Raw genomic sequence first — 12,470 nt, 5'->3', positions numbered from 1 at the left:
GCCAGCGAGGAGCACTCAGGCTGCAGAATGAGCGTTGGAGGCCTAACGATCCGTTTATTGTATCATGTGTTGGTCCAGAGCAGCTGCAGCAGCGTCTCTCTGAGCCGGCAGCTGCCATCACAGCCATTCCTGTTTCTGAGTCAGCCCCAACATGAAATCTCATCCTCCCAGTCAAAACAAATGTCCACATCCCTGCTTCATATTCTCACATGAGTCTGATTTCTTCCTCTAAAGGCTTATCTTTTCTCAGAGCAGGTCAGAATTAGCAGGGATTCACAGAGAAATGTTGGTACTGAGCGAGCTGCCGGTCACGTCACCCAAACAGCTTTTCCCCAGAATATGAACCCGCTTTCTGGTCTCTGCTTGGACAAAACACAGCAGTAAAACACTCGAGTGGCTGAGGGTGAGCTGTGGAAGGATCCAAAGAAAACATGAACTCTAAAATGTTGTTTCTAATGAGTTGACCTGGATTCTTCCAGCTGTAGTGACGATCCGTCACACCCTGACCCAGCTCTCCAGAGTCGTGCTCAGAGCTCTTCCTGCTTTTTGACTTTGAGGATCATTTCCTCTCTCTTCATGGCCATTTCACACAGTTTTACACTCAACAGACACCTCACTCACTGAAATGATCACCTAATTCATTGTGTTTTCTTAATCCCTTTGCTTTAACATATTATTTCCTAATCTTTATTGAGAAAGATTGAGTGGGTTCACATGTGACTTTTAATTCAAGGGAATTAAGTTTAATTTGAAATAGAGACCTCATTCAGAATTAGGTGTTTACATGGTCATTTTAAAGGAGAATTAACTTTTATTTGGAATTACTCTTGAATGCTTCACACTCTCCTTTGGGAGATGAATAAAAAACATTGTTCAATTAGTTCATTCATTTTGAGGTTATGACAGATTATCATCACAACCTATTGTTTGTTTTTTATTTTAAATTTCAAGTTTATTTGTCACCCAAGTTAAAAACATGCAGTGATATGATACAGATCGTCCAAAGACTCCGAAGTTTACAGTAAAGTGATAAGAGGAGTAAGGGTCGTGGGGCAGGCGGGGTGGAGGAAGGGGGAGAATAATAAATATACTAAATGTAGTGCAATTCACAGAATCCAGATTGGGGGTGGCAGCTGGATAATGTATTATTATGTACAATAACAACCATTATACCCAGTAAACACAGTAAACACTCTATAATTACCTAGCTACTCCACCTGAACATGACGGAGTGTTCAGCAGGCAGCAGCACCAGACCGGGAGTTTCCTGAGTCTACGTTGAGGAGTCTGGTGACCGGGGGAAGAAGCTCTCTCTGTTTTGGGAAGAAAGCTTCTGTTGTCCTCCCGGATCTCTGGAACAGGCCACTGCAGGGAGGAGTCAGATCCCTGAGCATCCTGAGGTTCTGGTCCTGGTTCTCCTGCAGTGAATGCGGTGGCGGAGCAGTCCCCACAGAAAGCCCAGCCGCTCTAACCACCCTCTGCAGACATTTGATGTCCACTGCAGTGCTGTTCCTGAACCGGGGGTGATGTTCTGTGTCAGAACATTTTCCACAGCACCGGAGCAGAAGGTTCTTAGGATGCGTTGAGAGACCCGGAGCTTCTTCAGCCGTCTCAGACATTCACATAGCCTGGCTTTCTTGGAGTGAGCAGTTATGTGGGCAGTCCAGGAAAGGTCCTGTGAGATGTGAACGCCTAGGTACTTGTAGGTGCTCACTCTCTCCACCGCAGTACCGCTGATGTTGATGTTGTTGGTAAGGTATCTGTTAATGAAATATCATTCTCAAACTTCACACATTCCCTTTTCTATTATGATTTATTACGGAAAAAAAAGAAATGTCAAGTAAAGGCGTCAGTGATTGGTAGACAAACAGATCAATGACTGCTGTGAATGATACCCAACAGTTCTTCTACTGGTCAGATTTCTCCTGCCTCCATTGGCTCCCACCGCTGACTGAGCAGCTGATACAGATTAATGTCAAGCATGTCAAATGCCAGACGTGTGTATCCATGGAACTTGATGATATTAGGTCGGGTGGGATCCAGAGTGTGGATGGCCTCTAATATGGACAGCTGCAGAGAAAGAGGAAGACGTGGTCATTTGGATGATGACTAAAACATACTCAAGTTGATCTCATACAGTCTATGGTTGATCTGGAGTAAATCTCAGCTTGAACAGTCTAAACATGTATCTCATCTCCCAGCTCGCCATTCTGTTCCTTCTTCAGGAACTTCACAGCCACTTTCTCTTATGTGGCGTGATTCAGGCACCTGACCACTGTCCCAGAGTAGCCCGCCTTAATAAACTCAGGCATGGTGTAGAAGGCAGAGCTTCCCTCAAGGAGGTCTCATTCCTGTCAGCGTTTACAGCCAACAGAAAGAGGAACTTTTAGTGAAGTGTGAGAGAGACACTGAGTCCTGGATCCGGTCCATGGACATGAACCATGACACCATGAACCCGCTGAAGATCTCTTCAAACATCTGCTTCTTCTTCTTCTTTGGAGGGTGGCGACCGACAACTTTGGTGCACAGCGCCACCTACTGTGTCTCTTGGTGAATGCACTTCAGTTTACTTCCTGATCACCGTATTCACTTCAGAGATCCTTAAAACCGCAGCAGCATGTATTTTGCGACACGGCTGTGGTGGAGGAGAGGCTGAGTGGACCATGAGGAAATATTGGTAAAACTAATGAGTTTTTGGACGATTAAAACCATTTTGGGAGCCGGGGCCACACATGCCCCATTGGCTAACAGTATATGGAGGTCTGCAGCTGGACTACGGATCTAACTTTCTCCCGAAGCACTGTTTGGATCAGAAAACCCCTCTGAGTGAGTATATTGTTCTACATCTTTCTATAAACAATGTGAAAACTGGTTAAACCGAACTATCCTTTAAAGACCTTCGACTTCTCCTGGTGTGGACGGCCCCACTGGTAGTGTTTCCCATGATGCTTAGTGCCATGCCATGTCTCCAGCTGTGCGCAAAAATTGGTAGTTTGTCTGTTTGTGTATGTGTGTGGTGTGTGTGTGTGTGTGTGTGTGGTGTGTGTGTTCTTGTATTTCTATCCTTGTGGGGGCCAAATGTCCCTACAAGGATAGGAAAACCTGCAACGACGTGCCTTGTGGGGACCTTTTCCCGGTCCTAATGAGGAGAAGCAGCGTTTTCTTGACCATGTTGTTGTTACTGAAAAAAGTAAAAGTGCAAAAACATTTCTTTAGGGTTAGGCTTTGTTGTGGTGTGGGTTAGGGTTAGGATAAGGGTCAGGGTTAGGGGCTAGACATGAATGGAGTCAATGGAAGGTCCCCACAAGGATAGAAATACGAGACTGTGTGTGTGTGTGTGTGTGTGTGTGTGGTGTATACTGATTGATGGTGCGGTTTTTATTCTTTTGTTTTTATGACTGTTTTTTTACTGTTTAGCACTTTGCATTGTTTTTATAAATATGAAAAGTGCTTTAAAAATAAAGTTTGATTGACTGACTGACTGACTGAATGGTTCTCCCACGTGGAAGCTTTTAATTCCAGCTATAATGGGGTTAAAATGTCTTCATTCTGACAGTCACAGGAAAACAGCAGAGGAAATGAGGAACTGATGCTACTGGTTACTGCTTTTCCCCAGAAAATTAATTATTGAAGTAATTTATGGTGACAGAAAGTAACTTGTTACTTAATAAAGTACCTTTGTAATGAAATGTGTCTCTGGTTTGTAGGGGTTGATTTCTCTGCAGAGTTCAGCAGCAATATTTCATATATTGGGGCAGATTTCGGTGTACAACTCTTTCTTTCTGCTTCTATATCACAACAGCGGGAGATTACAGCTTTAGCTGAAGGTAATCATTTTTCCGAAGGGATTGAAGTCCCTTATTTTGAATATATATAGTAAATGTGATTTAAGTTACTACTTGATGACTTTAGAGTTAATGGAGGAGTTACTCTGTGTGTGTGAGAGAGGTGACAGCTTGAGATGTTCACTTTTAATTTATCTCTAATAAGATAAGATGAACTTGATCAACCAGGGCTGTTTGTCCCTCCATCCTCCCTGCAGATCATAACCTGTGTAGCATTTTTGCTAACAACCAAACCGAAATGGCTTCTCATGATTTAAAGTTGTTTTTTTTTTAAGATTCATTGATGTGTTATTCATCTCGTATCAGTGGCCATACTGTCACAAGTTTACAGACACGACTTCACAGTAATGTCCCAGATGAAAGTGTTTTTTTTTTTTTTGTGAGGAGGGAAAGGCAGAGAAAAGGTCCAGGAGGTGAGGGCTCTGGATCATGTCGTCCCTCAAGGTCTGGCCTGAAACACACAAGAACAACTGCGGTTACAGGAAGGTTCTCCGCCTCCTCCTCATCAGCCTCCCAGCAGGTGCTTTGATAGCACTGTCTGGGGATTTAAACCCTGGCGGACTGCAGCGCTGCTTTATGTAACAATGGTCCAATAAGTAATAAAGGAGATGGTGGAATGAGTCCTGCCACATGTGGAAAATGTCCTGTCTCTGACAGTAGTGAAGATTTCATGGGCGTTCCTAAACGGTGCTGCCCTCTGAGCGATTGTGACGGCCTGGAATCCTGTGGCGTGCTGCGCTGTGGCTGTCGAGGGTTCTGATGGCCTGTAAGCGCTCTGTAACGCTGCGCTGTTGTTGTTCAGGGTTCCTGAATGCCTGGAGTTGCTGTGGCAGGCCTCTCTGGGGTGGTTCACGGATTCTAAAGGCCTGTAAGCCCTGTGCCAGGCCAGTCTGCGGCGGTTGGAGGGTTCTGTGGGCCCGGAGGCCCTGTGTTAGGCCGGTCTGGGGCGGTTGTTGAGTGGTTTTGGTTGTCTTTGGGTTCCACACTGCTGGACCCACTTCCACAGGCTGCTCCCATCTGGCTCCTTCAAAGTATTGCTGTGGGTATGGCTCCCAGTCCATATCCTGGACCTCATCATTGAAAACATCGCCACGACGGGCAAAACCATCACCTCTGCCACCACTGGCACCACCTCTCCAAAACTCCATGATATGCCGTGCATGTGATGAAAAGAGTGGAAGGACGGGGGTTTAAAGCTACGTACCTTTTAAAAGCTGAGCATCAAAGTAAAACAGAACAAAAACAAACAAAAAAAACAAAACACAAAACGTAGGCCTGCTGGGGCCGAATGCACTGGGAGAACACGAGAAGGAACACGGAAGCTACATTTACAATAACATCACTGCAATAACTAAGAAAAAAAAACTGCAATAACTACATTCAATCCGGGCTAGACTGACGTACTTCCGCTAGATTCTCAGCCAGCATAACCACTTCCGGTCACTCGTTTAAAATGGCGAAGCGCGAAAAACTCAATCTGCAGCGAGTGGCAAACAGCACCTCTGCGGAGCATTGTTCTGTTCCGCTGTGTCGGGCATCCAGCAGATATAATTCTGTTCTCAGTTTTCACTCTGTGCCTGCTGATGCCGAGACCAGAGGAAAGTGGAAAGTTGCTATTCGCCGGGACAACTTTACGATCACCGACCGGACCCGGGTTTGCAGCCGGCATTTCACTCCGGATGATTTCCGTGACACCGCAGGGCGACGGCTCTTGAAGAAAGGAGTCGTGCCCTCGCTGTTTGAATGGAACTCTTTTTCCTTACCCCCACACAGACCGGGGGTTTGGCAGAGAACAGAGCGACCGGCGGCAGCGGCGGTGGCCTCGGAGTCCGAGGAAGCACCGCAGGAAGCAGCAGCAGCAGCAGCGGGCGTAAACTCTGCCGGTCACCATGACTACGCCTCTCCCCCAGACCCTGCAGTGGTTGATCTTGCTCTGGAGGAAAATAGATCACTCAGAGAGGAGATCAAGCATTTGAGGGAAGAGATGGAGAGGATGACATTGAGGCAGCGGTTTGGCGTCCATCGCTTTGCCCACTCAGACAGAGACATCCGGTTTTTCACAAGGTAAATAATGGATCCTCCTGCTAGTTCCTCCTGCAACATTAAAGTAGTGACGATCCTTGTAACGTTATTTGGAATTCCATTATTATGAATATATATAAAGTCAGTAACTTCAGGTGTGTGTGTGCATGGGTGCGTGGTTGGCGAAAGGCAGTGGGAAGTGAGAATAGTCCATAAGGTGAACCACATTTTCACTAACATTACAAAATGTGTCCTTTTAAGGTTTGCATCCTATTCCTGTCTCATGCGGTTCTGGGCCTTGATCGAGCCTGCATTGCCATCCATGGTCCACGTGAGACAAGAACCAAGGAACCTTCCCAGAGCACAATTCAGCAGCAGTAAGTACTGCTTACAAAAATGACTATGATAATAGGTTAATTATAGAAATTAGAAATTTGTCAACAACTCCTGGCACCCTGCGCACAAACGTTTGAACTGACAACTGCCAGAGAAAATTGCTCGTATGAGTCCTCACATTTGGTCAATCCAGACGATTCTGATTCCAATAATTGAGAGAAACTTAATATAACATTGAATTTCTTTTAAACAGACACATCACTGCAACCCATAGATGAGCTCTTCCTCTTTCTCAACTTCCTGGCCCTGGGTTCCAAACAGCGTGATCTAGCTGACCGTTATGGAGTTCACCAGTCCACGGTGAGCCGGATCATCACAACCTGGAGCAACTTCCTCTACACTGTCCTAGGAGCGATCAGGATATGGATTCCTTCTGAGAAATAAAGGAGCACATGCCAGCAGAGTTTAAGCCAGACTATGCAGACACTATTGCTATCCTGGACTGCACAGAACTGAGGTGCCAGTGTCCAACATCTCCTCTCCTCCAGAGTGAAGTCTTCTCTGCATACAAGTCACACTGCGCTCTCAAAGGGCTGGTCGGTGTTGCTCCGCATGGGCCGACCACATTCATCTCTCCGCTGTACGCAGGATCAATCAGTGACAGCAGATCATGCGAGAGTCTGGAATCATCCCCCTGTTGAAACCCGGAATGGCCGTCATGGTTGACAGAGGTTTTCTTGTTGATGAATTTGTGCCGTGTAAGATCTACAGGCCACCCTTTCTCTTTGGCAGATCTCAGACGTCTGCTGCCGAGGTCCGGGAAACGCGAGACATTTCACACCTCAGGGTGCATGTGCAACGCTTTGTACGCAGGTTGAAGGAACACAAGCTTTTTGACACTGAGATTCCTCTTCGCCTGTTCGGCAACATCAATCAGCTGTACACTGTTGCTTGTCTCCTGACAAACTATGAAAATGGGCCTCTTGTAAAGGCACAAAGTCTGGAAGAAGATGTATAATCATTCAGTGTCATATCAGCCTAGTACAGTTCGGGACATGACTTAACAAAATAAAATATAAACAGCATCCAAATACAGATAGCTGAGGTTAAAACAGACTTTCTACATTCGCTTTTAAGTTAAACACATACAAACTGACAATATAGCTGTGATTCTTCCATTTCGGCTGATTTCTGCAGTTTTTTCCACATTTTATTCAGACAGCACTTTATTGTCATAACATCTGTAGACACACCTTATTTTCAATACAGTATATTTGCTTCATTATTTGTGTTGAATGAATTTTTTATTAATGAATGCAGATTTAACAAAAAGCAAAAAAAAAAATAAAAATTCTAATGCAATGGAAAAATGATGCTATGATTAAAAATGACACTATTTGCTCAATCTTCCCTCATTTCTCCTGGAAAACCACTCAGTCATTCACTCAAGATTTATAAGACCCCTGTGTGGCTGTGTGTTTATATGAATGCATTTATTTTACGGTTTAATTTACTTTTATATTTTTGTTTGAACTTAAGATCAATTATTGTTTTGTGACGAATCTAAATGACTTTTGCTCTGTTTGCATGTTTGGCTGGAGATGGTCCTCTGTTGAGTTTGTAATGTAATAATGTAAATACGTTTTGGAACATCAGCTCCAGACACTCCATCTGCAGAACTCGTTTAAGTTTGGTTTAGCTGAATAAAGAGTCCAAATGTTAAAAGGGATGCTGCAGGGTTTTTTTTCCCCACAAAACAAACACAAGTTTATTATTCACATCGTGACTGGAATATTCCTCCTGTGTGAGGATGAATCACTGACGTCTTTTCAGGGAAGCTGTTTGCTCATCAGTGTCTTGTGAATGAGCGCCGCTGGTGCAGAATAGCTCTAATACTACAGCAATGTGATTCATGCAACTTCCTCAACCCTGCATGAGCTCAGTTCTCTATCCTCAGAGGGCGCTTGTGACGGTCCGATTCTCACCTTCATGCCACCTTTTACATTTTCGAAGAAAACGCCACAAATTAAAAACATCTGGCAGTCTTTTATTAGAAATGCAGCGGCTGCGTCACTGGCCCTCGGCCTCGGGCAGAGGCAGCAGGGCCCTGGAGGAGCGTCTGAGGCTCAGAGCCTGCGCCGGAGGCTGAACGGGCTCGGCCTCACAGGGCTCTATGAGGGAGGAGGGGGGCAGCAGGTGACCGTACCTGGTCCCCGCCCGGGAGGGTCCAGAGGAGGAAAGAAGTACCTGAAGCCACAGGGAGGAGGAGCAAGGAGGAGGAGGAAGACAGGAGTTAAAGAGGAGGAACGAGCGGAGCAGCGGAGTGTGTGTCGGAATCGGTCTCCATGCCAGACGCGACGCTCCTGACGGGGCGGCCACACCACACCAGGCGTTAGTAATACGCAGGGTGCTGGGAGATCTCTGGAGAGGTCAGCCGCCGCGGGGGAGGAGCTAAGGGAGCTCGCTTTCCAATCCTGCATGCAACAAGCAGGACAGTCAGGTCACCAGGCCGCAGGCGGCTCGGACGCCGGAGTACAGCCCGGAAACACACCGGAGGCCTCGGCCAGACTCCGAGTGCTTGATGAGGTTATTCAGGTTAGAATCCACAGCGGCGGTCTGAAACCAAGCTCTTCTGAAGTCTCGTTAATGTGATTACAGTTTGAAGTGCTGATAATGAAACAGAGGTCAGAGGTCACTGTGGAAAACAAAAACCCAGAAGCTTGATTGGTTATAAATCCAGTCTTCCATTAGTTTGGACATGCCTCCATTCAGGTTACAGGGCGCTGCTTTTAGAGATCTGTTAGTGGTGATAAAGAGGACCTGTGTGTCGCCTTCCTCAAATCACTGCTGCTCAGCTGGCAAGCCGACGAGGCTGGTGTCAAATTACAGGCATTTCATGCTTCACATGAGCAGATTTGGAGCAATTGAGAGGCTTTCAATAAAGATCCGGGACATGAAAGTAAAAGAGTCAGAACAGGTCGTCTTTTTGCTTCATCGATGGAACACCGAAACAGGAGGAATCAGCTTGGATTGGATTATCACATGTCTTTAAAAGGTGGAAACAGATCAAGAGTGATCTCCTGAAAGTCTTTCTCCAAACTGAAAAACAGCCACATATCAAATTCATAGAAACCAGGTTTATTTAACGTTGTGTACTTAGAAAACATTCGCCGACGCCGACAGTCTAGACGGAAACAGCCGGGACGCCGTCAGCGTCCAGCTCCACCTCAACACTGGAAACTCAAGCCAAGCTCTGCGTGGCAGCGGCACGTCCGGTCGGTGTGAGGCGTTAAAACACACACGTACACACACACACACACGATGTGGGTCAGTCCAGAGGTGAGTGGCGTCCGCTGGCGGCACGCCGCCTACCTTCCCGCGGACGTCCCGTTCAGCACGCTCTGCGAGGTCTGAACGGAGGAGCCCAGCATCGTGCTCATGGCCGCCGGCTGGCCCGACGAGCCCGTCAGCGGGCTGCCGTCGCCCTTCAGGATGCCCGTGCACTTCCAGTTGTCCATGTAGTTCGCTGCGGGGGCGCACGAAAAAAACAAAGTGTTGGACGCAAATCAATCTGATGATTAACGAGGAAACCCTACATTTCAAATGAACAGGAAACTGCTGGACTAACACAGATCGATACGAAATTTCTCCGACGTGTGACAGAAAGCAGCATGATCAGTGACTCCATCGGCGGTCCCCACCTTTCCAGAGGCGCACGCAGCCGTCGTCCCCGGACGAGGCCAGCAGCGTGCTGGTGATGTTCCAGCTCACGCGCCACACCTGCGAGTTGTGGTTGTCGAACTGAGCCACGATCTGGACCTCGAACTTGGTGGGTCCGCTGGAGGAGCTCTCCTTCCTGGGGGCCAGAGGCAGAGGTGTTGGCAGAGACCCGGTGATCTGAGGCCGTCCGGGAAAGAGACCGCGCGCACGTCACCTCATGGGAACCAGCTTGAATATCCGCACGTCTTTGGTGGCGATGGCGAGCACGTGGAAGGAGCGGCCCAGGTTGGGGGCGAAGGCGATGTCGTGCACGGCGTCGGTGACCGTCATCAGCGTCTCCGCCTTGGCGTATTTCCTTTCAAAGCCAGAAGAGACGACGGTTAGAGGAGAGAGCTTTACCCTCCTGCCGGCGGATCAGGACTCACCGTGTGTTCTCGTTGTACTCGTAGATCTGAACCTTCCCTCCGTACGTCACGTTGCCGTCGTCGCTGCCCACGGCGAACATGGGGGGTGGGCTCGAGAGCTGGGCGGCGCAGAGGACACGATAATAAGGATTCAAGCAGGAAAAACCCTCACTAATCAAACCTTTTGATCGGGATGAGACAGCAGGATGTCACTCCAACCTGGAGGGGTTCCAGGAGATGCAGCTGCAGCTCAGCTTGCAGGAGATCTCGTGCTGCAGCGACCACTGGCTCAGGTTCATGACGTCGGGCGCCTCGTAGATCCGCACCACGCCGTCCGCCGAGCACGTGGTCAGCATGAGGCCCATGTGCTTCGGGGCGAATTTCACATCCGTCACCGAGGTGCGGCTGTCCACCAGCGTGGTTCTCTTGATCTGAGGCGACAGCGGCGGGACGTCCAGGTCAGACACTCAGAGGCACGCAGCAACATGTGGGAGCAGCGGCAGACCCACCCAGTGACTGAGGCCTCTCTGCTTGTCGTTGGACTCTCCCACGATCTCCTCCCACACGGCGGCCGTCCGGTCGAAGGAGCAGGAAGCCAGAACCTGACCGAACTCGGGGTGAGCCCAGGTCACCCTCCACACCGAGCCGCTGTGTGTCTGCGGGGCAGAGGGGGCTGTGAGAGCAGCCGCTGGGCCAGTGGTCCAGTCTCATTCCACAACCACCAAACAACCAAACTTTCTCATCAGTTAATCACAATAGTTCTGTGAATTACTTACACATTTAGTTTTTTCTGGAAAATGCACCTGTACTGGCAATTTTATTCATTCATTTAAAGTTTGCTATTTTTTACTTATTTTGTTTTATTAGGTAACTTTAACTTCTTTTGCTGTTTTAAAGCAAATGCTTCTTTTAATGGCTACATTTCCTGTTTCACTTTAAGGTTTTTCTTATCATTTTTTAAAATCAGTGTGGAATGTAAAATAATTAAAACTGTAAACAAAGTCTTTACCTTGCAAATAAGTGTGTGAAGATGTCATGAAGCCGTTAGAGAGGAGCTCAGAGCTGCAGGTTGCAGACTTCTGGTTTAGATCATGGTGACAGGTCAGTTTGATGATCATGTGTTGTTGCACAGCTAAAAATAATGTCTGCATCACACTTCAAAACAGCAACTGATGCTATTGTCAACAGGACCATGTGACATGATGATCTGTGCAGGTGAAGCAGGTGTTTTACCTTCCAGCTGGCTGTGCAGAGCCACTCTCCATTCTCACTTTTATCCCAAACCTGAAGGAAACATTGCAGTCACTAAGCATCACACACACACCGACCCTCCTCGGTTCTTTAAATTAAATGTTTTCCCACATGCCTCCAACAACCATCACTCAAAACTTTCAAACTGTTAAAGGAAGCTAGCCTGCATGCTAACCACATTACTTCACGATATTGAAAGACAAGAAGACTTTCAGCGGTTATCTGCGTGTGTTGCCAGTCAGCAACACAAGAAAAGTATCTTCAGCAGAGACACAGGACACGTGGATAAAGTGAGAACATGAGCGAGCCTCGGGAACCAGCGTTAGCGGGGCTAGCATCGGGAGCTAACGTTAGCCCTGGGCGGCGCGGCCCACCTTGACGCTCTGGTCGCTGGAGCAGGTCGCCATCCTCCGGCCGTGGAAGTCATACGACACATCGTGGATCAGGTCTTTGTGGTCCGCTGCGATGCTCCGAGCTACAAACATGCTACCGGCTGTGAAACACCGTCTGTTATGCCTCCACTGCTCCCCGCAGAGCTCTCATGTGTCTGTATCAGTGTGTTGGCGGGTCTTCATCAGTGTAAACATACATGTGGCCAGACGGGGGCGCCATCACACTGACAGGAACTTCCTTCAAAACTACATTAAAAGCAACAATAATAATAATAATAATAATAATAATAATAATAATAATAATAATACAGACTGCACACTAAAAAAGAAACCCTAAAAGCAAGCACCTCCACCTCTTCGAGAGTTATTCATTAAAAAATTAGTTTTAAAGTTTAAAACTTAAAACTTTAAGTTTTAAACTTAACTTTTAAACATTAATGTTGATGTTGTTTTTTGTAAGTATGAACACTTAATAAGTCACTTTGTTGGTATATTTTTTA

General features: G+C 47.2%; 1 protein-coding gene across 1 annotated transcript; it reads right to left on the bottom strand.

Moving 5' to 3' along the window:
* Positions 1-8,245: 8,245 nt before the first annotated feature.
* On the bottom strand, positions 8,246-12,161 carry seh1l (SEH1-like (S. cerevisiae)). Its single transcript, XM_030102475.1, is given in 11 exon segments — positions 8,246-8,422; positions 8,425-8,450; positions 9,576-9,729; positions 9,905-10,059; positions 10,138-10,278; positions 10,349-10,433; positions 10,436-10,446; positions 10,547-10,758; positions 10,837-10,983; positions 11,561-11,611; positions 11,953-12,161. Coding segments are annotated over 11 exon segments (1,242 nt in total). The 5' UTR covers positions 12,064-12,161; the 3' UTR covers positions 8,246-8,273.
* Positions 12,162-12,470: the final 309 nt, after the last annotated feature.

The sequence above is a fragment of the Salarias fasciatus genome, chromosome 11 (assembly GCF_902148845.1).
Source record: "Salarias fasciatus chromosome 11, fSalaFa1.1, whole genome shotgun sequence".
Lineage (NCBI taxonomy): Eukaryota > Metazoa > Chordata > Actinopteri > Blenniiformes > Blenniidae > Salarias > Salarias fasciatus.
Note: the sequence above shows the minus strand (reverse complement) of the source record. Positions and strands in the feature narration are given on the sequence as shown.